Genomic DNA, 27253 nt, shown 5'->3' with positions numbered 1-27253 from the left:
AAATTGACTCACTAAACAAATCCTTTGATAAGGAAACCATCTGCAGGAATAGAAGCATTACTTTATGTTACTGAGCCAGATACTTCCCTCAAGAATTTGGTGGAGAGTTTGAAGATTTCTTCTACTTTTATGACTTTTACTCGCTACCTTTTGAATATTTCATTATTCATTGGCAAAACAAACAGAAGACCTATCAAGATAGATAGGTTGAAATTAAAATAGAATTCAACTACTTCTTAGAAGTCCCTGTAAAAATGTTGGATTGAGCAAAAATCTAAACGATAAAATGACCAACGTAAACCAAGCATCCTCTTGAATTTTTATTGGTATTTGTAACTTCTCCTCTTTCTTCATCTAAAGCTTTTATTCTCAGATTTCTTACAGGAAAGAAAGTATGCCCTCTTGTAGTCATAGCTATTTTTACTATTTAATGATTGACACTCTTAAAAGCATTAAGTGTTCCCTTTTAGGAAGGTATAAGAGAATTTTTGGACCAGTAATACAATTTGCTGCCAGAGTAACCAATTTTAGCAGGCAAAAATTTACTAGACGTTAGTTCAAATTAAACATATTTCCTACTCAGTTGACAAACCTCTCCCCATAGAAATTATATTCTCTATCAAGAATTTAATAGCATAGTTTTCAATATTAAACAAAGTGATCAATGTTTCAAATACAATCATTACTGACTTCAGAACGAAGACTGAACTAAACTCCTGACTACATAGTACAGATTTGTGCATTTGTTAATTGCCTGCATAATAGTATTTTTCTTTTTCTTTCAATTTTTTTTAAGTTGGGAAGTTGAGAGTGTCAACATTGTTAAGAGGTTTATAACTCAGCTGAAGGGAAAGCTCTGGGGAAAATCTAGTATATAATATCAATCAGTGCTAAAGTGGATTGTTATCCAAGCTTTTTAAAGTGCTTTTTAAGATTGAATTTGACTAGATAAGTATACTATAATGAAAGTGTAATGACTTAAAACAAGGCTTTTGCAAGACTGCCAAAAAATATCCTGAAGAAGTAGATAATTCATAAAATGATAAGAAAAATTTTCCAAATTATCCTGGAGAATTGTTAAATAAATGGTGTTTCATAGACTGCTGTAAATTAACTTGCTCTGCTACTAAATACTAATAATCATTTTTTATATTCCATTTCTCTTTGGGCACTGAATAAATAGGATAATTTTAAACATATACATATCATGTACTATAAAGTCTATAAAATAAAAAATAAGTAAAATGTTTAGATATGATTAAAATTTCCATTGCCTAAAATTAACACGAGTAAATAATTTTGAAAAAGTCTAATTCTCATAATTTGATGAATTTTAAATACTTGTACATTTTCACTGTGCTTCTGCTACCCTTCTTCGTTCTCACTTGTGAAATACAACACAAATCCTTTATAAAGATTTGAAGTTATAGATCAACATCTATATCAGAAAGAAAGAAAAAGAGGAAGGAAGTAAGGAATCTCTCTCTATTATCAGTGATAATCTTTCTGCTTTTCACAAGGGTGAGCTTATGATCATTTAACAATTGGCATATAGATTTGTTATTCCTCCCAATATATTAGTCAGTATGAAATATTCGATTTGAATAGAAAAGCTTGTTCAAAATATTACATTTACTTCCCAGGAAAGCATAAGTTATAAGGAAAAGTTCATAAGTTATGCTACTGTTATACTACACAGATTACAAAAAGAAGAGCAGGAACAAACAAATAAAATAACAAAGGGGCTGATTTTCCAGGTCTAAAGTGGGTCCAGTTAGTGCATCTCCATAGATGACATTCTAAAATGCATGGCAACCATCAAAAATGTACTGCATGCTTCAGCTTTGGCTGTGCCCACAATTGCTGATGGCAAATGTTTTACATGCAGCTCACACATTTACTTATTAAAACTTACTGTGTATAAGTCACGATGAAAGGCATGACGAGAGGTAAGATTGTGAATGAGACAAAGAAAGTAAAATTGTGAATGAGACAAAGAATGAGAGTAAAAAGGCAAAAATGTGAATCCAAGTTTTATCACTTACCATCTGAGTGGCTTCTTGGGAAAGTTAACATCAGAATAGGCCTAAAATCGTAAAAATTCCTGCAGGGTTTCTGAGTAGCCTAAAAAGGAACCTTTTCTATAAAATACCTTGCCAAGTGTCTAATACCTAGAAGGACCTCAGTACGGTAATTAACTTTTTTCTTTCTCCTTTTTCTTCCCTAGTGGATAGCCAGGAGGTGGTTATGTCCACTTGGTAATAGGGGAAACTGCAGTTTGATAGAGGTTTTTGATGAATGCATCATTCACTGTCTTGCACCTGTCTACAAGGTGCTTATAATTCTTATCAATGACAAATTCAGAGCAGCATCCCAAGAGTAAGAAGTTCCTTTCTCTTTTTCAGATGATATATTTCCATCAAAATCAAATATGCCTCTTTCTTCTATCATTCATCAAGAGCCAAAATTCACATTTTATAGCCGGAGGTTTTGGACTCAGATAGGAATAAATACAAATTTTTTTAAGTGACAGCGAAATCACCAGAGCTGCCTCATCCTGGACTCCCAGGCTCATGTCCCTTATTTTTGTAAATGACTATTGTTCTCACGTAAGGGCAGCCTCACATTCTTCCCTCAAACATCCCCTTTCTGGCCAGAGAAAATGGGGAGCTTGCCTGCATCAGTACTCTATATTCAGATGGTGTGTTAGTCTACTCAGGCAGCTATAAGAAAATATCATAAACTGGATGGCTTCAACAACGGGAATTTATTTCTCACTCTCCTGATAGCTGGGAAGTCCAAGATCAAGCTTTCAGCCAGTTTGATTCTTGGTGAGGGCTCTCTTCCTGGCTTGTAGACAGCTGTCTTCTTTCCGCGTCCTCACGTGGCCCTCATACAGCGAGGGGAGGGAGCGAGAGATTGGGGTGGGTGGCGAACAAGAGAGAGGGTGCTGTGGTCTATTCTTATAGAGGCATTAATCCCATCTTGAGGACCCCACCCTCATGACCCCCTCTAAACCAAATTACTTCCCAAAGACCCCATCTCAAATACCGTCACACTGGGGGTTAGGGCTTCAACATATGAAATTTGCAGGAACACAATTCAGTCCATAGCAGATGGTATCCTCCATTTGAGAGTTCTGCTCCAGGATTCACTTTACTTACAAAATTGTTATCTATCAAATTCACCTACCTATAAAATAAATTTCACCCTAGTAATTCCTCTAAGCCACAAAGTAGAAACTGCATCTGACTTACAATCAGCTGGAGAAATGATAGATGAGAACGTGAGTATGAAGGAGAAGAAAGTAAACCTCTACCCAGAAGACCCACAAAAAGGAATAAAAGACCACAGCTACCTGGCAACTTCCTCAACTGACCTTACGATTTTTTTTTGCCACACCACACCTTGCAGGATCTTAGTTGCCTGACCAGGGATCGAACCCAGGCCCGCTGCCGTGGAAGCGTGGAGTCCTAACCACTGGACCGCCAGGGAATTCCCATCCTTATGATGTTTTTATATTTCAGCATAGAATAATTCACAAGATTACAGTGGAAGACACTTTTATTGAATATCTATTGTTATAGTGAGCCTGGAGTGTTTTGCATTTTCACATAATAGCTTATCCGTTCACTCATTTAACACAAATTTACTGAGCACTTCCTATGTGTCAGGCACTGCTCTAGGTACATTTTTCTTGGAGATAAGGGAAGATGGCTGGAGGAGGGAGAAATTAGAAGTCAGTTGACTCCAGATAATTATAAAGGCAGACTCTCAAAAGATGCTGCCCTTGTTTATGATTCTGCCTGTAAAGGAAAAATGATGCTTAGGTATAGTCATACAAACCACTTCCTTACCCTCTATTTATGGTTCACCCCCCAAATTAGAATAGGTCAAGGAACTTGTCAGATTCTATTTGCATATGAGTTAATGTTTTATTTAACTTTTCTTTTCTCTTGGAAGGTATTAAAAAGAGTGTATATTAGTGCACCGCATGTGTTGTAATAGTGACCTTGACCTTTCTGGTGGACACCAATGGTTCACATTTTTCAGTTGAGCCCTAAAGTCAAGAAACTAACTCCTTCACTACAAGTCTGTTGTTCTAGTTCATACAGAGGCAGCATCTAAAAGGTTTTTCCAAAATTTTGTTCCATTTGATTTTGGTTCCCTAAGCATGTTTGTTTAACAGAAAGCACAGAATGTATGTGCTCCAGGCAAATGTTTTCTTTGTCTATTGATAATGTTAGAAGGACGATAGCAAAGCACATGAAGCAGGAGGTGCTACTGGTATTTGTGAGCAGATCTTACTCAAGTTTCTAGGTCTCACTATTTAAAAATAAGAAACCTAAGTTACTTTTGCTACCACTTTACAGGGTTTTACTTCAGTCTATACAAAGTTTTGTTATAACGCAGCTGCCTTACATGGAGAAGGGGAAGTGGAATTGAAAGAAATTAAAAGAAAGGGGTGGAGACATCTATTCAATCCCGATCCCATAATGTGTTTCAGTTGTATATCAGAATATATAAAATTATCTTCAGTCATATAGGTAGAGAAAAAAAGATACATCTTAATTAAGGAAGATAATTATTCACTCAAAGAAATTAAATTGCCTTATCATCTTTTATCTTATCAATTTCCGATATAATATATCAGGAAACGACATAGAAATGGTCATAAAATGGTCACAGTGTTGGAATCCCGATTATGCTTAATTTCAAGAACTTCCCAGAGTGGCTGTAGATGAAGTGACTGTTGTGGATGTAATGACTCCGTGAGCCAAGCAGTGTGGCTCTGTTTTCCCACGCAGGTGTCTCTCGTGCATCTCCTGAAGACCGTCCGGCTGCTGCGTCTTCTGCGTCTCCTGCAGAAGTTGGACCGTTATTCCCAACACAGCACAATCGTCCTGACTCTGCTCATGTCCATGTTTGCCCTTCTTGCACACTGGATGGCATGTATCTGGTATGTCATTGGAAAAATGGAGATGGAAGACAACAGCCTTCTGAAGTGGGAAGTTGGTAAGGGCTTACATTTGTCGCATTTTCCATTTTTAAGTGAAAAAGAGGATTGTCTAGAATTTGGAGGAGGTGAAAGATGAGGCTATAAATATATGTCTTCTGACTGTTGATTTGTTTCATCGTTTTTGGGGGTGTGTGGAGAGGGTCCATGGTACACGTAATTTCTTTTAAGAAAGTTTTCTGGAACAACCTTGCATTTTTTTCAAAGAGAATTGGGTTAAGTTCTCAATGGGTGAACTTTTAAAAATGCCCAGCGCGTCTGTAGAAGTGTTTAGATAAGTAATGTGTGATCTTATCTTAGCATATCCAATGGAGGGCTAGTAACAATAAATCATTGGGAACTGGCCAGTCATTACAATATTTTTAAATCATAAGAAAATGATCACTTGTATTTGAGGTGGCAAGTGAATAATAAAAAGGATATCTCTACTATTTTCTCCTAAAAAAAGAGAGACAGCACTATCATACTGATTTCCACATTTAGTATACTTTGAGAACTTGTGATGATACAGAAGAAAGGATATTTACAAATATAATTTGTAAAGTTTTGTGTCCGCATAATCCATGGGAATTTAAGGGAGTTGTTTCAAGTGTTACATAATTCTGCATAAATGAATCTGAAATGTTCTGCACATGAACACATTTTTAAACTTATATCAACCACAAGAACTTTCTAAAAAAATGAAAATTCTGAAGGCTATAACCCTCTATCCTAAAATATCTGCATTCTCACAGTCTTTCTTTTTAGAGAATTGTCATAGTACCTTATGTAGGGTATTTTTTCTTCTTAATCTGACATTTAATCAGAGAATATGTTTCCTGGTTAGCTAGAAAATCCTTCACTTATCTTCTCCTCCGAAAATCAATCTTGGACTTTTGAAAGAAGCTCAGACCTTTGCCCAGGGATAAAGCCATAGAGATTCTCAAGAGAAAAAATGCTCTAACTTCTTATATCAGCACTTTAATGACAGAGTGCATTTGGAACATCCCTGGGTGGACTCTTACTAAATGCCACTTTCTCACCATAGGGCATGTACAAAGCCTTAAAGGACATCTTTGGAGAATGAGCTGGGGACCTTAAGAAAGTGGGTTCAAGGGAGTGAGTCTCCTGTCTACGTTCTTAAAAATGCTCCTACACATCTCAATTTTGTCCTTGAGGTACACAAAGAAACTAATGCATCCTGAATTGTTTTATCTTCCTTATCAAAGCACTTTTCCTATGCATTGCTGTAAACCTCCATCCTCAGGAACAAAGTAAAGAGAGAAATAAGACTGTAGAATGAGAGCACAAATATCCTGCATAAAGAGAACATGAGGTGTGTGTGTGTGTGTGTGTGTGTGTGTCTGTGTGAGAGAGAGAGAGAGAGAGAGAGAAGGAGATGGGGAAAGAGAAGATTTGATTAAAAGAAGGATCAAAGTCTGGATTGTACTTGGATGAAAACATTTTCTGTCCTTCAGTATCATTTCCCTCTTTATACCTTTGTCCTCCGGCTTCCTCATCACAGACCCTAGCATGGTCCTAATGCTTTTCAGTGAATTACAGCATGAAGTCTCCTCCCTTTGCTGTGAATCCATGTTAAAGTTCTGATTTGTGGCCATCAGCCACCTGATTCCTTTTCGGACCTGACCTCATTTCCTTCAGGCCCCAGACCTATACACACATATTAATTTGTAAGGCTTGTCTAGTCTGAGAGTCTCCAGATGGGGAGATTCAGCTTATGCACGCTGTCAAATTTAGTTAGAGGAGGAAAGCTTTGTGTTTCATTTCCAACATACCAGTCCTGCTGCAGACTGACAAACTAGCTGATGTTTTTCTTCCCACAGATAGGCAGAGGTATTTGTTTTCCAAGAAAAAAGAAGCCAACCCCCTGAACTTCATCTGCATTGCCCCCTACCACGCCTACTCTTTGTCCTGGTGATATAAGCCAGTGTCATGTATGGGAGCTTGTAAGCTGGAAGTTAGCTCACAAAGAGAGCTAACTATTGGCAAAATAAAATGATGGGAAGAACATTGGGCTGGGGGGCGATGGATCTCTCCTTGCATCATGGCTCCAACACCTGCCAACTGTGAGATTTGCAGTAATTTTGTTCACCTGTCTGGGCCTCAGTTTCCTCATCTGCAACATGAGAAAACTCACTATGTAACTTGAAAGGCTCTTTCAGAATCCATGATTTATGACTTTAATAGAAGAACAAACCCAGTTTTGTGAGTTTAATATTGTGTATCTATTTTCTATCATAGCTCAGTGCCCATGTTAACCAGCAGAAGCAATCAATCATCCAATGTCAACAAATTTGAGGGACGTGTCAGGAAGGACATCCTATGATCATAGCATGTCAAGGAATTGATATGGTTTACTCAGTTATGATAAAAAATAACAGAACATTTATCTTTAGAGGATTAGATTTCCTGTCCAAACACCTCTAGGGATATGGTCAGGAAGGTAGCATGCTAATTATGTTTGTCAATATTGGGTTTTTAAGCTTGGCTACAAGGACTTTCCCTTCGCCTAAAATTACTTGGATCATTTGTTCGTTTGGAACATTCTCCAGCTGAGATTTGGACACAAATTAAATAATTATGACCTTCCCTACCTAATTTTGTAATGAAGCAGCTGAGAGTCTGGACTAATTTAGTTTTTACTATGTAATTTGTCCACTAATAATATGCTTTACCTTTTCTGGTCCAATTACCATGAATCAAAAAATTCATCACACACATAAAACTTGATTAGAGAACATATTGTTCTTTATGCTCTGACTAACATTAGATGTACAGAACAGATTCATCTTCCCAAGGAATAAAATGGATCTTCCTTTCTCATCGTTGTTAATTTCCTTGAAATGATTTTTTTCCCTTTTTGCCCTTGACAGGCATGCTATTGTACTTACAACTAGAGAGAGTTCAAATATTTTGCGTGAGACCAAACCAAAGTTAACCTTTAAAAAATGTTTCATAATGTCACTTCTCTATAATATATCTATTTTTGTAAGGAAGAATTAATACTCCTAGATTAATTGTATCAGAGGCAAGTTATGAACTGATTTGCCTGGTGTTCTATTTTATTTCATATTCTTATGTGTTCCTATATTATATTTTAAGGAATTTGAGATTTGGCTTATTGTTTCATGGAATTTTAGGCCTGGAAGGACCTTAGTCCAGCTCTTTGATTTTATGATGAGAAATCCAACTCTAGGTTATACAAGCTTTCTGGTGGAAGGGGCTTTTGTCACTTGTGTCCACTTGTATTTGATTGTTCATTGCAGTGAGCTTCCTCACTGTGGTGTACAGTTCCTGGTGCATGGCAAATGCGTAAAAAGAAAATTGTTGAATGAATCAGTCTTCAAGGTCTTTTCATTACTAAATGACAATCATGGGACAAGAATCTAGATTCCCTAACTCCTTGTGTAGAAGTCCGTCTCATAATTTTGAGCATTATGATATAATAGGGAATGGTTATTTAGCAAATTCTTTCCAGCAGGAAGATAGAAAGAACAAATAGGGTGGTAACTTAAGATTTGGCCATTTATTCAAAAAATATTTTTTGAGTGCCCACTGCATGCTTGGTCCTGTGTTGGGCACTGGAGATACCAAAACAAATTATATACTTAAATTAGGAGTTTGGGATTAACATAGACACACTCCTATATATAAAATAGATAAGCAACAAGGACCTACTTATAGCACAGGGAACTCTACTCAATATCTTATAATAATCTATAAGGGAAAAGAATCTGAAAAAGATTAAATATATATATTTAACTGAATATATATATATTTAATATAATATTTATTTAACGTATATTTAACTGAATCACTTTGCTGTACACCTGAAACTAACACAACATTGTAAATCAACTATACTCCAATAAAATAAAGAAGAAAAAAATAATATACTTAATGCCATGGCACTTAAAGTCCAGTAAGAAAAAAAGACAAATAATTCAACGGATATATGGCAGTGCGGTATGTTCTGTAGCAAGAACCTGCATAGAGGGCAGGCAACTAAATCTAACAGGTTATCAGCAGAGGCATTTCCAAGTTGAGCTGAGTTTTAAAGAAGAATGAATAGTCTTGTCTCTAAGGATGCTGAGGAACGGGTGTGTGTCACAGCAGGGGCAGGACTGTATGAAGCCTTTCACTAGAACCAGCATTAAGGGTGAAGCGGGGGATGGTAGTGAGGTGATGAGGCTAAAGAGGTAGGTAGTCAGGGTCCAGATCTTTAAAGACAATTCAGGCTAAGCTTTAGAGTTTGGGCTTCATCTAAGGCTACAGCAAGGCTTAAAATTCTCTCTCGAGCAGCGATCCTTTGAATATAGAACCCCAGGAGGCAGGGGGAGATGTTTTGCTCTGTTTCTTTTTCAATATCTGTAAAGTGGCCCTAATAATAGTGCGTACCTCACTGGGGTCACCAGTATTAAAGTAGGCAATCTCGGTGAAGCATTTAGCACTGTGCCCGCCACCTAGTAACTGCTCAATTAATAGGAGCTATTGTTACCATCATTACTATTTTATTAAGACAGTTACTTCTAATAAAGAAAGTACTATGACCTGGGACTAGTGACACTTATCATCTTATATGGGAAGAGTATTAAGTAATGGCTTTAAAAGTGTTGCCTTCAAGTTTAGGCACAGTGCTCCATAAGTTATTATATACTTTTTTACACGTATCTTCAAAATAATATATCTGCCCAAACTTTCTATTCGAGTCAGCCTCTGAAAATAAGTAATTTTCACATAGCCTCGTAATTGCATACAAATAGGATATTTTCCCTTCAAAACTAATATAGGGGAGAGGTTCAACATCTACCCTACATGCTTGTTGGGATATAATAAACTTTTATGGAATTTAGACATAGTGCTTCAAGTCTAAGCGTGGCTTTTAAATTTAAAATTTTGTTTTCACTGTGAAGAAATGTTTCAGAACATTTCTATAAGAAGACTTCAATAAATACCTAGCTAAAAATGTGTTGGATGGCTTTGCATGAGCACAGGAAACTATACTCAATATTTTGTAATAACCTATAAGGGAAAGGAATCTGAAAAAGAATATATATATATATATGTATATGTTACTGAATATATATATATATATATATATATATATATATAAACTGAATCACTTTGCTGTACAACTGAAACTAACACAACGCTGTAAGTCAACTACACTTCAATTTAAAATAATAATAATAAAAAAGAAGACCTTACATGTTTCCTTGCATCCCAGTTAATGTAGGGATATATTATTTTAGTTATCATTTATTAAGTTCAGTTAATGACATTGAATTAGTGCTTAAAGAGCTCCATTAGCATCCTTGAGAGAATATAATGGTTCTGATTTAAGCTAGGAAGGTTTGGATTTGAATCTTGCTTCGGGGATTTTACTAGGCTTGTGATTTTGGTCAAGGTGACTTCAATGTGTGACTTTTTATACAACAATCTTAGTTTTCTCATCTGTAAAATGGGTGTGGCAGTACTGATCCTCACAGCGTTTTCTGAGGAATTACAGGTACTCAAGTTGACGTGCCTCACATAGTTTCTGGTACATATTATGTTCTTGCACCTGATAACTACCACCATGACCACCACCTCCACTCTTAATCACTGATTGAGGCCATTTTCAAATTGCAGCCACCTACTTAAACTTACATCAATGAGCTATATAGAGCTGATGTAGCAGTGCTGTTCAAATGTAGTGACCAACACAGAAACAGAGTCACAGATGTAAAAAACAAACTTATGGTTACCAAGGTGCAAAGGGACAGGGGAGGGATAAATTGGGAGATTGGGATTGACATATACACACTACTGTATATAAAATAGATAACTAATGAGAACCTACTGTATAGCACAGGGAACTCTACTCAATACTCTGTAATGACCTATATGGGAAAAGAATCTAAAAAAGAGTGGATATATGTATATGTATAACTGATTCACTTTGCTGTACAGCAGAAACTAACACAGCATTGTAAATCCACTATAACAAAAAATTAATTTAAAAAAACCAAATCTAGTGAAGAGGTGATATTTCTGTATCAGGGACAATTCTTGATTGCAAGCAAAAACAGAAAAGGAATGCATTAGCAGGACATGCAGACTCAGAAATAGAAGGATGGAGAACAAGACTTGGGGGAAAAAATGTGAGCCAAGGCAGATCCAGATACCCCAGTGCAAGAAGCACAGTTGCTGACATTTTGCAAAGATGGCCTGGACGTGTTTCTGCCTTTGTAGATGCCATGGGTGAGTCCTAACCTTCTGTTCATCTCTGATTCACAGTCCCTGAAAGGAGAATCCGATTGGTCACGCTTACATCATACATTCAGACACGGACTTCTGGGCAAGGAGGGATCCCCCCACCTTACACTTTCATGGTTAGAAGTGGGACCCTGTGTCTCTCCATTACTATACACAAAGGAGAATACCCCCTTCACATAGGATTTTAGACAGCCCACCCCTCAAAAAAAGACAAAAGTCTTCTACAATAACAACTTTACCCTAATACTCAAAAAAAAAATAACATTTATAAAAACACTTATTAAAATGCTTCTGTAAATCATCATACCTCTCTCAGACATCAAATGTCAGATGGAATTAGCTGAAAGATGGGGATGCTGTAATTCCCGGTGCATCTCGCTCCCTGTAATGCAGTCGGTGCTGCTGTGTCAGCCTAACAGTGGTACTTACCAAGCTGTGCTTCCACAAGCAGACTGCACCGTGGTCGGTAGCTCTCTTTTGTAGCTAAAACACTAACATTCTTTCTCGAAGCTATCTCTGTTTCTAAGGCTATGACACACTGAACTTTAAATGATCTGCTTCAAAAGTTAGAGCTGAGAGTATATTGTAATAGAGGGAAGCTTTTTTTTTATCTTTCAATCCTTTGGCTGGAGTACATTTATCCATTGCAGATGTCTAAACGTGTATCTGCATCACGGAAAAAAAAAAAAGCCCAAGAATATCATTTTCAAATTTTCATTGACAATTTTAGTCTTAAATCTCCTGATCCTCATTGGATAAAACATCATAAAACCTGATTGATTTGAATGGCTCTCTAGTTATTAACTGCTTAGCATTTACAAGCCACATGTAATGGGAAAAAAAATGACCAGGCTTATGATATTGTAAGCTGATTATTTCAATCACTATCAAATTTTCCTCAAGAGAAGGTAGAATTGTCCAGCACTCTACATTTTCAGGTTCTGTGTAAAGGATTATATAAACATTTTTAGATAACCCTGATCTGTAGATTTTCATTCTTGCAAATACATGAAATAAAGAAAGGGGAGAAAAAGCCTAAAATGAAGATTTCTAACCATTAAAATGGACCCTAGTGACGGACTCCTGGACTTAATTTTTTTTTTTTTTTGAAGCAGGGTCTTGAACTTTAATGTGCACTGAAATTATGTGAGGATTGCATTAAAAAACAGATTCTAATTCAGTAAATCTGAGGTGGAGCCTGAGATCCAGCATTTTTAACCACCTCCCCAGTGAAATCAGGGCTACTGGACCCCACACCACACTTTGAGTAGCAAAGTTTTAAAAAGCCTTGGGACATTGTGTGAATTTAATACTCATGGTTATAAAGTCCTAAACCAGCAACAATTGAGTTCTTCCTATTTTTCACTTTCCTATGCTTTTCCAATCCCCATCACATCTGTGAACTAGTTCACAAGTGAACTAGGAATAAATTTAATGAGTAGAAAAATAACTTACAAATTTTTTTTCTTCACATTTTTTGAAAATAATTGATTTATATCAGATTAATATTTAGCTTACATTTATTAAGCACCACCTACATGCATGGTGCAGTGCTTAATATATTTGTATGCATTTTCTCATCTGATCTTTATTGAAATCCCATGAGACAGATGTTTTCAACTTCATCTTAGAAAAAAGAAACTAAAGCTTGAAAAGTTTGAAATTTCCTGGAAATTTACTTTTTAAATTATGAAATTTTTTTTTTTTTTTTTTTTTTTTTTTTTGCGGTATGCGGGCCTCTCACTGCTGCGGCCTCTCCCGTTGCGGAGCACAGGCTCCGGACGTGCAGGCTCAGCGGCCATGGCTCACGGGCCCAGCCGCTCCGCAGCACGTGGGATCCTCCCGGACCGGGGCACGAACCCATGTCCCCTGCATCGGCAGGCGGACTCCCAACCACTGCGCCACCAGGGGAGCCCTAAATTATGAAATATTTTTAACACAGAAATGTTTAGAATCAGTATAATGGTCGCCTATCTAAAAATTATATCTTTTTTAACATTTTGTTTTAATATATTTGCTTTATTTCTTTTTTTAAAATCAATGCAATATCACAGATGAAGCCAGAGCCCCACGACCCTTCAATTCTGCCTTACTCCCTCCATCTTTCCTCCTTACTATTCTAAAGTTGGTGCATAAAATTTTCTTAGATGCTGTTGTTACTATACAAATGTATTAGTAAAACAATATATGATATTATTTTCCCTCATTATCTTCCATATAAATCTTCACAAATGTAAGAAGTAATAATAATAATAATAACAGGCATACATGGGGCTTTCTCAGTGCCAGGCACTGTTCAAGGCACCTTGCTATGATTTTATGAGCCCAATACTGTTATCATTTCTATTTACCAATGAGAAAGCTGAGGCACATAGGTTGTATGACTTGACCTAGATACACAGATAAGATACACAGGAGCTGGGATTTCTCTCTTCTTTGTATCTTTTTTACATTCTCATTGAACTTTTTTTTTTAAGATCAATCCATCTTAGATATAAACCTTATATATTTATTTTTAACTGTTTAATAGAATTCTATTGTACAATAAGCCAGTTTACTCATCATTTTGGTTTATTTATCCACTCCCCTACTGAGTTGACTGCACCTCTCACTATGGCAAGTACTGGGCAATGAACAATCAAATACAAGATTCTCTGTGTGCATATGCAAGAATTTCTCTGGGTCAAAGAGTTTGTGCATCTGCAGAATTAATACATATTGCCAGATTCTTCTCTGAAGCACTTGTATTCATTAATTATTTAGTTGGTCATATTATATGTGTTCTTTCCCCAGAGCTTCACCAACAATTGTTACCAATGTTTTTAAACTTGTGAAAATCTTGGAGGGTGTTGGGGAGTGGAGGGTGTAAAGTAATGTCTAATTGTTGTTTAAATTTTCATTTCCCTGTGTAAGTAAGGTAGGACAAGGTAGAACATATTTTTTTTGATGTAGAGAGTCACTCTAATTTCCTCTTTGGTAAATTAGAACCTCTATCTCATTAATTTTCAGTTTCTCTTCTTTCCTAAATAATCCATTTAATGCTATATATTGTCTTTAAACGTTTTTCAAATTATATGGAACTTGAAATTAACACTTTGTTACTGATTTCTAATTACATTCATTGCTTGTTTACAGAATTTGGTCTCCGTGATACTGATTCTTCACTGTTTGTTGAAGCTCAATTGTATATATTCTTTATGTTTGAGAATATTACGCGCATACAATTTTTTGGATATAATTTTTAGTTCAAGGTTTATATATGTCCATTAGATCAAGCTTCTGAATTTAATTATACCTATATTATAGATCCTTATTAACTATTTTCTGGCAAACTACATATGGAAGTTTCATTTGGTGCTTTTTCAGACCTCTGTTCACTTTCCATAGTTTTTTGGTTTCCTTTTTATAGTTCCAGTTCCTTGTTTTTTGTCCATTATATCAAGCTTCTGAATTGAATTTAAATATTGTAAAAAACATACTATCTTATTGTATTTCTTCATTTTTATTTTATTAATTCAAGTTCGTTGTATGCTAATTTTCTGTTCATCCAACTCTTGCAAAAGGTGAACTATTTCCTCTTTTGTACTTTAAAAAAATTTTTATTGTGAGCTCATCTTCAATAGGGCTTCTTCCTTGTCAAAATCTTGTGCAGATTGAGGTATGAGAATACCCAGAATTTTGGTTGTTGTTTGCTTGCTTGCTTTTGTCAAGGATACTAGGATTTTCCCCTGCCCTGGGATCAAATTTTTTAAAATTTCTTAGCGCCAAGGTGTCTGTGATTCATGGATGGTACACATTCAGACACCAGTGCATGCAAGGCACAAGCCTAAATTTTTAAAGTTCTCTCAGAAGACCACTTTTTTCAAACTCTAATTTTCCTTGTCATCCCCGTAAGCTGTTGGGTAAATTATTTCTACCCTTCTCCCTGCATGTATCACACTTAGTATCCCAGTTGTATACAAGATGTCAGTTCCAGCGTTTATAGTATTTAAGTGTTCTCTCCTGTGCACAGATGGTCATGAAACCCAAGCCCACGGTCACTATTACTTCTGACCAGCTGCCCATCCCTGTCTCCCCATCAGCATCACCACCATGGTGTCAGCTCACAGGCTTGCGGCTCCTCATTTTTGCATACGTGCATTTCACTTCCTCTTTCGGAAGCATCTATATATTTCCAGTGTTTCTATCAGAAAGGATTGCACATAAGCTAAGTTCATAATCTTGCCAGAACCACAGTCTTCATTTCTGCCAAAAATAACATAACCTAAATTCCAGTGTAATTTTCTGTGTTACCTTTGAAATATAAAAATGGTTGTAATCTAATCCGTAAAAAGCAAATTGAATAAGGGTTAATTACTCAAGACCTTATTCCCACTTGGAATGCCTTTATGGGGAAAATCATTTAAACTTAAGACCTCAAATCTTCAATTCTTCAGATGGAATTGTTCTGTTACCAGGAAAATAAATGATGCAGCCGTCTTAAGAAGACATCATCAAATGTGCTTGATATACAATTATTTCTTTCCAGCTACTATATTAATCAAAATAATTCTTTCGGAATAAGTGACAGTTTAATGTACTGCAGATTATTTTCCTAGAAGACTATAGATATAGAGAAAAATAGAGCAGAAAAAGAACTCTTTGAGATTGGTGCATTTAAATGCTACAAAGTTCTCAGTATTTACTATAAAATAAATATTCCTTGAGGCCCTAAGAAGTGTTATTAGCTGTGAGCAAGACAAGGAATCTTAGAGCTTGACTTCTAGAAGTGTACTTTGTTGTTAGAAATTCAAGAGGTGGACATAAAAATTGGCAAAATTTTTTTTGATAATATTGGCTTGGTGTAAGTTTGTATAGGCAACAACTTCCTCAGTCGTTTAGAAAGAAGTAGAAGTGATTCTAACTGAATCTGTCTGAAGATGGCATTTGAGCTGGGCTTCAAAAGGTGAGTACAGCTTTGGAGAGGATGCATCAGAGAACATTTAGGTGGGGACACGGTGTGAATAAAGCCATAGAAGTAGGAAATCTCACAATGTGTTTGAGGAACAGTGAGTGGATGAGATGAATTTGTTTAGTCTAGAAAATTCTTGAACAGCTGGTGTCACAAAATAAAAGGCCTAGAGGAGAAAGGGGCCTAGCATTCACGGCTGAAGTGGAGAAGGCAAGCCCTATCTGAGGGAACCAATTATGACCTCAGCCCAGCACCGGTGTAGATGAAGTTTGACCACATCTGATTTTTCCAGAGAATTTGGAACTTGGGATTTGGGGGTAAATCTTGGCTTTTGGGGGTAAAATATTGGCAAATAACTTAGAACTTGAAAAGCATAGTGTCACTGCCAAAATATGTTTCTGGGGGCCTTATCAAGCCCAGAGGTCACCAATTTGCCATCTCAGACTCAAAGTGAGTAAAAAGAAGGATGTGACCAAAATAATAGGTTGGAGTCTGGACTGATGATGTGCAGATACAATCCCTGAGAAGCCAGAGAAGGCGTGACCTGATTAATATAGTTTTTACTACAAACTCAAGAGGGAAAAACACAGAAAATACTTTTCTGCATGATATTTGCCAAACTATTTAGTCCAGCTGAACATTCTCGTGAAAAGGGATATGCATGCTCTTTTTTAATTAAAAAAAAATTTATTGAAATATAGTTGATTTAAATGTGTTAATTTCAGGTGTACAGCAAAGTGATTCAGTTTTATATATATATATATATATATATATATATATATATTCTTTTATTATCAATACATTCTCTTCCATTATAGGTAATTACAAGATATTGAGTACAGTTCCCTGTGCTGTACAGTAGGTCCTTGCTGGTTATCTATTTTATATATAGTAGTGAGTATATGTTAAAATTGGTCTTACAATCTACAGACTTGAACTAATGAAAAGTTTTCCTCTGTTACCCTAATTGTGTGAATATTTTTATAAAGGGGATTGAATTTATAAAGAATTTCCACTGGAACATTTTCCCCATTTGAGATTTTAACAAGCATGGACATAACTCGTGGATACATGATAAGAAATAGAAGATAATTACACATTTTATCTAAACTAATTAGATATCTGGTGTTGAAAACTTCAAGACCTCTTTTCTCTCCTTTCTTGTCATATGTGTATGTGTGGGCATGTGTTTTTTATTTAGAGTTTCTCCAACTCGCTACAAACAGAAGAAATAATTAAAATGTTTCGTAGTGTATTGGAGACTATTGCCAAAATCTCCTTGGTAACATGTCCTTTACTTGGACATCAGAGTCTTGATTTTTTTTTTTTTTTCCTTTGAGATTCGTCAGGAAAGACAGAGACAAAAACCCAATTTTAGTTTCTCAGAAACTCAGATCCAAGAACCCCATTCAAGATAGAGATGATTTATGAAGACCCTCTTTTTAAAAACGGTGGATTTGTATCTTGGTGTATTTGTTCATGCCACCATCCTCTACACCAACATTAAATAAACTGACAGAAATTGGATATCAGAAGACTCAGTCAATTGAAATATTAAAGACAAATAAAAGCTAATGTCACCTAACTTTATGTAGCTTTCGAACTCTATACCCATTTTCTCTTCTGAGGGTATTGAAAATGAACCTTTGGCTTGACATCCCCCTGTGAACCTATATATATATAGATAGATATAGATATAGATACAGATATAGATATAAATATATCAGTATAGATATAGATATATCAGTATAGATATATACTGATCTCATATGACAGTTTTTACGAATGTGAGTTCTAGATTCATTTCACAGCCCGGCTCCTCCGCTTATTACCTGAGTCAGTTTTTTGTCTGTTTTGTTTTCTTTGACTGCACTACATGGCATCCAGAGCTCTCCTGACCAGGGATGGAACCCGTGCCCCGTGCAGGGGAAGCACGGAGTGTTAACCACTGGACTGCCAGGGAAGTCCACCTGTGTCAGTTTTGTTTGTGTTACTTACGTGTCTAAGGCACAGTCTCCTCATCTATAAACTAGAGACAGAATTAGCTGCTTCATCAGGTGTTATAAGGATTAAATAATGTAAAGCGGTTACTAAATCTTCAGTACATGTTAATTTTACTGCTACCACTACTACAGTTGCTACTGATGTAACCATCATCATTGCTATTGCCAATATGTGGTGTTTTACTAAAATCATGACTACAGCAGCTGATTTTGTTCCCAAGAAATTATATGTAACTTTATTTACAGAACAAATACAGCAAGATACAAATCCACCGTCTTTAAAAAGAGGGTCTTCATAAATCCTCTCTATCTTGAATGGTTCTTGGATCTGAGTTTCTGAGAAATTGCCTGCGGTCTTTACTGAAAAGCTGCTGCCGATGGTCAGGGATGACGGGCTTATTTTTAGCCATCTTTCTAGCCTGAAATGGAATTTTGTCAAGATTGAGTTTTTTGAATGTGATGCAGAGAAGGAGGGCGGTGTTTCTAATTTTATCATCTGCCCATAAAATCATGCTGTAGTGCTAGCTAATTCCATTAATTTTTAAAATATACTGGTTTAGGTTCACAGGTTGCAAAGGTATTCTGTGGCTAAATGGTATATTTTGAGATATGTAGTGACTCTTTCTGATCCACTTGAGAGTCACCAACAAAACAATTCCAAAGAGTCAGTCAGCACCTGAGTTGCGTTAAGAGTCTGTCATAAGTGAACATACATGATTCTGGTCTTCAAATACAGTGCTTTATGTGTTGCATACAAAAACGTTTATTCATAGCAATGCAAATGTATCTGCAAAAATCCAAAAAATAATACTATGTGTAATAGGATTCTGAAGGGTTAGATATTCTTAAATGAATAATCCAGTATTTTTTTGTTGACAAGTGAGGGTATGTGACTCTCTGTGATTTCTCTGTTGAGAACATGCTAGGCAAACGGTGTAAGCAAGTCATGTTATGGCGGTCATTCTTTACAGATATCATGGCTGTACTGAGTGTGGTGAGAGAGGGGGAGAGAGAAAGAGGTAGAGAGAAAGAGGACAGAAATTCATTGCCACTGCCAAGTTTAAAAATAGATTTGACATTATTTTAAATTAGTGAATTAAATATTTTTCATTCTTTAGAAGGGAAAGTTTCCTTCTTTGGATGGCAAGTTTAATGGAATTATTTTAATAAAATACTCTATTTTCTTTGTCAACAATTACATTCAAAGATATCAGACAATTTAAAAATCTTTATCCGACCAAATACTGAATTGATTTTGATGAATACAAGCTATATTGATCCTAACATTTTGAACATCCTATGTTAATCCTGTGAATGTTCTGTGCTCACTCTCTTGACCCCTAAGGACATTTCCATTGTATAGTGGATACAGACGTTACCGTTAGAATGATAGCATCGTTTCTGATTTCTCATCTAGAGGGCTAGATGAATTTGCTAGAACTTCATCATACTAATTTAATTTTTTAATCAAATACCTATACAGCAGGGTTAAACAGTTTTCTTCCATTTTCTTTTTATTGTATTGGAATTATTTTTATCCAGTTATTTTATACATAAACTTTACACCAAAGATTTAATTCATCAATCATTTTTTTAAAATTCCACATCAGATAGGATGAGTTTTCTTTTGTGACAACATTTCTATCAAGTCCAATCTTCTCAATTTAAGTTTTAAATTGAGAACTAATTTTTTTCAAGAAGATTTTATTCTTCAGTCATTTTTTGATGAATAACAAATTTGACTCTGTACAGTTTTAGCGATTGCAAATTTTGTTATTGATTCATTGTTTCTACTATGTCTAATTTTCCCCCAATCAATGTTTGCTATATTCAGTTTTCCTAAGGAATGTTTATTTTCAATCAGGTCATTTTTGTTTTGTTTTGTTTGTTTTGGAAACTAACCAATTTCAACTTGCTCTGTTTTAAACATTGTCAACTGTATTTGTCTCATTTCTACTAATCATATTTATTTATTGGATAAAATAATTAAAATTTGTTTTTATTTCTTTGAACAAGGAGCAAAGAGCATGAGATAAACCAAATCATGGTATCTAGATGGGGATGGGGGTCAAATGTCATAGCAATCAAAACACTGGGTCAAAATATCCTCCTTCAAATTAGTCGACACTGCAGTGGAATCAGGAAACAAATGGTTTAGCTAAGCGATAATGAAGCCTTTGAGATATTCAATATATTTTATTCTCTGTCTACATTTATGGATCACTTTATTTGAATGCTCAAATTTCCCCACTGGCATATGTCCATTTTTAGTTATATCCATGATAGATGACGAAAATTAGTTGTCAACTCAACTTCGAATTTAGAAAGCTAACTTATTTTTGAGTAATATAGTTATTTGTGAAAAAGTGATAGAAGAAGTAAAAAGGAACCAACATTTTAAGCAGGTAATCACACTCCAGGAACCATGCCAGATGTTTTGCAAAATTATCTTCTTCAGTCATCACAACAGACAAGGAGACATTTTTATTTCCATTTTTTAGTTGAAGAAGCTGGAACTTAGAAGGCTAGCTCACCTGAAATCACATTATTAAGTAATGATGGGGCTGCAGTCCAAGCCGTTCTGCAAACCCAAAGCCTGCTTTATATACATGGCAAGAGTATCTATTCTGTGGTCTCTATGATTTAGAAAGATATGCTTTTTCACTTAACAAACAGGTACTGAGTACATATTAGGTGCCACACCTTGAATTCCAAGTTAGGCTTAGGAATCAGGTGTGTCAGAGAGACCATAATCTCTACTCTCACAAAGATGCCAGTCTAGCGGGAGCTACAGCAGGTAATCAATGTGATTAAAGTGCGGTAAGCCAGTGGGGGGGATAAAGGAGCAGAGAGCTAAGGAATTGATCTGTTTCAGCAATGGAAATGAAAAATTGATTACTTGGATTACTGAAAAGTGAGACAAGATAAAAATACCCCTAAATTGTCTCACTGCAGGTGAGACAATTTGGAATATCCTGAAAGATCCTTTAAGATGTTTATAAGTTGCATCATAGTGATGGTGATTCATAATGATTACAAATAATTATCTAGATACCAGCATAAGAGTTCAATGTCATCAAACTGAAATCTTCAGTATGAGCCTCTCAGAAGACTGAAAAGTGCCTGTCATGCTTCTACATTTATTGGACTTTGTAGCCAGACTGAATGACCCTCAGATGAATCCCGAAAGGTTTCTCCAGGAGTTTCTCAAAGCCTCAGTACGATTTGGTTTATCATTTCTTTACAACTTATTTCTAAAATTAAAAATGGGCATTATCTTTTTGCATTATCAGATTCTCAAAGCAAAGTTGAACAAATTCCCCTTGACTCTATGAAGAATTAAACTAAATCCACCCCCCAGTTATTTGTGATTTCTCTGTTACACACACACACGTGCGCGCGCATACACACACACATAGAGGGAGAATGATTTGACAATTTTTCCTGTTAATCTATCCAAAGGTTTAACATTCTTGCCAGGAAGTATCAAGGCTCATCGAATATGAGCCTTGATATCACAGTTTAAACCCAACTTTTCTTGTGGTGGTTGATCTTTGATACCTTGAAAGAAAAGGAAAATATTTAAGTTTGGAAACGTGTAGGTTAGACATACTTTGCCTGACTTTCCATCCCACACCTTTCACTTTAGCCAAATTGCATGATTTCCCTTTCCCCATACATGCATTGTATTATACCGGCCTAGTGCCTTTATTCATGTGCGTTCAGCTTCCCAAGATGTACGTTACTCCATCTCTGTTATTCCAAATCTTACTCATTCTTACAGTACAACTTAAATACTCCTACCCTCCTTTAAACCCTTTCTGATTGCTCTAGCAAGGAGCACTTAGTTTGGTCCACGTTATACTTGTATTAGGGTTTCCCCCAATAGACTGCCCCATAATGAAGACCTCATCTCCCTTATCTTTATATAATACACAGCATCTCAAGCATTATACGTTGTCACTAACTATTTGCTAATTGAGTGAATTAGTTAATTAACTAATTAGAAGCTATTTAGAGACTATGGGACAGGTAGAAGCAATGAAGGTAACATTTTAGTCTCCTGGTTCAAGAAAAGCCTCTTGAACCAGTCTCCTGGTTCAAGAAAAGCCTCCAGTGGTGGAGGTTAAAGCAAAGGGAACTGATCTGAATGTCTACCTGGCTGGGAACAGAGCATTCAGAAATCAGGAAGTGTTGGGCTTCCCTGGTGGTGCAGTGGTTGAGAGTCTGCCTGCCGATGCAGGGGACACGGGTTCATGCCCCGGTCCGGGAAGATCCCACATGCCGCAGAGCGGCTGGGCCCGTGAGCCATGGCCGCTGAGCCTGCGCGTCCGGAGCCTGTGCTCCGCAACGGGAGAGGCCACAACAGTGAGAGGCCCCTGTGCCGCAAAAAAAAACAAAACAAACAAACAAAAAAACCTAGTCTTTCTCCTTAACAGATGTCTGCTCTTGGTCATGTTTTACTTTAACCTTTTTTAGTACCAATATTTTAATATCAACATTTCATATAATAATACTTAGCTGTTAGAGTTGTAAGAAATTAAATTATACAATACAGGATTAAATTAAAGGATATATAAATATTAAAGCATATTTATGTTTTAATATATAAACATTATATATTAAATATATGTATTCAGCACACTGAATATATTCAGCACATTGGATAATCAATGTGTGGTCTCCAACCACAAGTGCACAAATAAAAATATTACAACTTACTACCACTATTTTTACCATAATCAGTGAGGTAACAGCAAAGCAATTGGAAGCCAGGAAGTATTCTGAAATACGAGCCCATATCCTACCCATTTCATGTCTTCAGTATCGTATCTCATCATGGAAAGTAGCATTTGTAATTATGAATGATGCAAGAGCCTTGATATCCAAGAAGGATGTGATTGTGTCCTTTATATCTACTATTGTATTCATTATTTTCCACTTATGGAAATAGGATTCTGGATTCATATTTTACACGTTTTCAATAATGAAGGATTTTAAAGGTCTCCGTTATTTTCCGTAAGACAGAAAACCTTCATTCCTTTGAAAAAATAGCTTTTTAATCTAAGCTTGCTCTGTGTTATGCCGCTCTCTGCTAGGCACTGGATGTGAATTGGGTGAGTTAACCTTACAACAGCTTGTGAGGTAAGTTACTGCCACGTTCTCCATTTTAGAAAGGAACAAACTAAGGCACAAAGAGGATAAGACTCTTACCCAACTTTACATAATGATTAAGTGGCAGAACTAAGATACAACAAGGTCAGGCAATATAATTCCAAGACAAGTTTCCTATGCATTTCTGGATGCCGCGTTGCTTGCCTTCTGGGTTTTCAAGCTTTCCTGCGCTGCCTGGGTTGACACTCTTCTCTGTAGTCATGTTTCTTTTCTGTGTTCTGTCTGTGCTTCTGGCTCCTTTATGTGTTGCCTCTCTGTACTCTGTCTACTTCTCATTTTTAAAACTTCCCATGCCACCCTTTCGATCTCTGACATAACCACATTGCCCTGTTTATTTCAAGTCCAATCACTCCGCCACCCACTGACTAAAAACTTATTTTGGAATGGTCACACAAACTCCCACTACTTAGTGTGCTTCACGCCCCAACAAGCCATCAAACAAAGTTAGTTACATGGTTTTAAATGCATTGCTAGATATGACTCAGAATCAACTCTTTAATGGGCTATTTGAGTAAAACATTCCAACATATTATGTGGTCTAATTTATCTTAGAGTTACTTTTATCATTGAGATGTTAGAAAGTGTATCTCCCTCTAATGTATTTGGAAGAAATGTGCTCAGAATTTTGATTTGAAATTCTTTAAACCAGAGAAATTTGAGATTCCTCTTCAGTAGATGCCAAAACCCTATGTTTCTAACTTAAATGACTGTCAGGCAAGTACTAAAAACAACTGAGAAATGGTCTGTGGACGTGGATGTGTCAATTCATTTTTCTTCCCTAGATTTGCACCAACTCTGAACCTTTGAGACAAAAGAGAGAACAAGAAGGAAATTGGGGGCAGATAATAAAAATAAAATAAAATAATTTGGCTGGATTCAATTACCTTTATCCTAAATTATCTTCCTGAAACAGGTTTTTGTCCTGATGTAGGTGCAAGTGATGAGTGCTTTGGATTAAACTTTCTTAGTGACAACTTGTACATGATACACCGAGCTCAGCCATGAATATATGTCCCACAAACTCATTAATCCATGAGAAACACCAGGGCAATTACTCAGGAAAAAACGCCCACACGGAGGCACAGATCTGAAAGCACTGTGAGTTGTATGAGCATTTTAGGTAGGAAGGTTAAGTGCAAATAGTTTATCGTTTATGTTCTGCTAACTTAGCCATGAGCCCAATCTATGTTCGATTTTCCTTTATTTTTAGCACTAAATTTGAGAGACATTTGGAAGTGCCCCAGTTGGCTGGAATCAGGTGGTTTGTTCTGCCTCTTCTTAGGATTGATTAGAAAACTCTACAGTAGCTGCTCAACTGTAGTTTTGGATTGTTTCACATTTTGCATTCTTTCTAAGGTGTTTTTGTTTGGTTTTGTTTTTTTGATGTATGTGATGACAGCTTATTTTTGCAGTTTGCAATAGTGTATAATATTTTAATTAATCATTGCTTAAGTGAAATGCTATATCTTGGTTATCAATATTTAGGAAGTTTCTATAATAGGAACTTCAAATGTAAGTAGACTTCAGAGAATTGGCCAACTCTGGGCTGATTTTAGCACAAATGGTACATTTTTTTCTTGACAGTACTAATCGCATCTAACATTTCTTGCTCTGAAGAATTGTTCAGCAGTGGAAATAGAGCAGAAATGATACATGCATCAAAATGTGAAAAACTTGCATCCTTATCCCATCAATATTTGCCAGTGGGTCATCATTCAAATAATTAAAAACAAATAAAAGAGAAAGTCACAAAATCATGGGTTATTACAGAAGCATTTTTCTTTAAAAAATTCACCCATTTGTGAAAAAACATTACAGGATCTTATTTCATAAAATCTTAGACCTGAAAAAGAACCTAGAGATTACTCAATCCAGTCACTTCATACACAAGTTGAAAAGTGGAAGACCAGAAAGGCTAACTGATGCATGAAGGATCATACATGTAGTTAATTAGAGGCAAGACCAAGATTAGGACTCTCATTTCCTGACTCAAAGTCCAGTCTCTACTGTTCTGTGATTAATCCTTTTTGTTTCAGACTTTTGCCTCAAAGGTAGATTGTACCACTTCAGAAATGTAAGTCTCCTCTTAGTTTGTGAGAACCAAAGTGTGAGATTCGTGGGAATTCCAAGGAATGAAGTTCCTCTTCAAATTGGGACCTCCTCCTTAGTGGAATCAATGAATCAGTATCAAATACCACTACAGCCTGTGCTCCTCTAGTCTTGTCCTCAGTCACATCCTCTAAAACGGGGACAAGGTGGAAGGTCGAGAGTGAGTTTTGGAAGCTAAGTCTCTGAACTTCTCCTTGACTCTGTTTCTTCAGTTAAAATGTAGACAGTCCGTAGTCTAGTTAGTAGTAATGTACAATGTTAATTTCATAATTTTGACAAATTGTGTACCACTGTTATGTAAGATATTAACAATAGGTGAAACTGGGTGAAGAGTGTACAGGGGTTCTCTGTATTCTTTGCAACTTTTGTGTTAAGCTAAAATTATCCCAAAGTAAAAAATGTTCTTTAAACCAAAAAACAAAACAAAAAATTATGGTGGCAGGCACTGGATGAACCTTGAAGAATGGAGACAAGTATGTTTCTTATCAATGATGTTATCAAAGCTGTAGGTGTAGATATTTTGAGACAATGGAGTTGAAATCTCAAGCTTTTCTTTGATATTTTGTTTGGGGTGAACAACTCTTTTTGAGTATCTACAGCAGCAAATACAGTATCTCACAATTGTGTTGGGTCTCAATTGCCGCACACTCCCCATACACACACACATAAACACACAGACACACTCAAACTTCTGACATTTCTCCTGATAGTTGTCAGTCACCTGTGCAACTGAGCAGTCCCACATTTCAGCCCCTTGCCAAGAAGACTGAAGAGGTCAAAGAAGTTCTCATGTTGTGGCCCATAGCCATCATTGTCTCCCTCTGCTTTGCCTCTCCCAGCCAGCCACTAGCTGCCTTATCACTCACAAGAATCACAGTGATCTTCCACCTCTCAACCTAATGATGTCCAAGAAGATTAAGTAGGTTATCAGAGTTATGGGGTGAGGGGAAGCAAATGTTAACTATAGTATTTTCTATGCTTGGAATTTACATTAGGAACTTCTTGATCACTTTTAAAGTATTGGGTTGACCAAAAAGGTCACTGGGGTATTCCCATAAGATGGTACAGAAAAACCCAAATGAACTTTTTAGCCAGCCCAATAATATTCAGGGTCTAAATACCACATTATTCCATGTCTACACTGTGAATTACGTTTGGATAAATCTTCTATTTTCTCTGAGATTATTTATTTTTTATTTATTTTGGGACACATTTCCCCCCTCTAAGCAGAAGTGGACACTGGAAACGCAAACTTATATAGTAATGGTTTCAATAAGCACAATTAAATGATAATTTTAAATGATTACCTCTTTATAAGCAGTGTCATATAGCAGGAAGACATGGATGTTTAAGTTAGAGAGTGATGAATTTACCTGTCAGTTATAACAGTTCCTAAAAAAAGAAGAGAAAATTGCTCAAATTCTCTGTTGGGTCTCCATCAGTTTAAAAAAAAAAAAAAGGCAGAGTTATCTTGAGAGTTGGGTGAAAATGATGTTATATGAAAGAAAATGCCTAGTCCAATATTATACTTGGCCTTGAGTTGAGGTTGGCTGCTATTGCGAATGTTGTTGGTACTCCACCATGTCCCCTAAATCTGTCTGAGTCTCATCCTTAGGGTCTGATCGATTTGCCTGAGGCATTGTCCCAAGCTGTGGAAGGCTCCTCTGATAGCGGGCATGGCACTGTGGGGAATTAATGCTCCCTATGAGCAGTCCCCAATCAACGACGGCTGAGAGATGG

The 27253-nt window shown here is 36.3% G+C and overlaps 1 protein-coding gene across 1 annotated transcript in view; it reads left to right on the top strand.

The window, feature by feature from the left end:
* Positions 1 to 27253, top strand: part of KCNH8 (potassium voltage-gated channel subfamily H member 8) — a 386943-nt gene that overhangs the window by 259388 nt on the left and 100302 nt on the right. Inside the window, exon 7 of the mRNA XM_019934429.3 lies at positions 4809 to 5016. Coding sequence (XP_019789988.2) covers positions 4809 to 5016 — 208 coding nt within the window. The remainder of the gene's footprint in view (positions 1 to 4808; positions 5017 to 27253) is intronic.

The sequence above is a fragment of the Tursiops truncatus genome, chromosome 4, assembly GCF_011762595.2.
Source record: "Tursiops truncatus isolate mTurTru1 chromosome 4, mTurTru1.mat.Y, whole genome shotgun sequence".
Lineage (NCBI taxonomy): Eukaryota > Metazoa > Chordata > Mammalia > Artiodactyla > Delphinidae > Tursiops > Tursiops truncatus.
The sequence above is the reverse complement of the archived record's forward strand: the minus strand, read 5'-3'. Positions and strand labels throughout refer to the sequence as shown.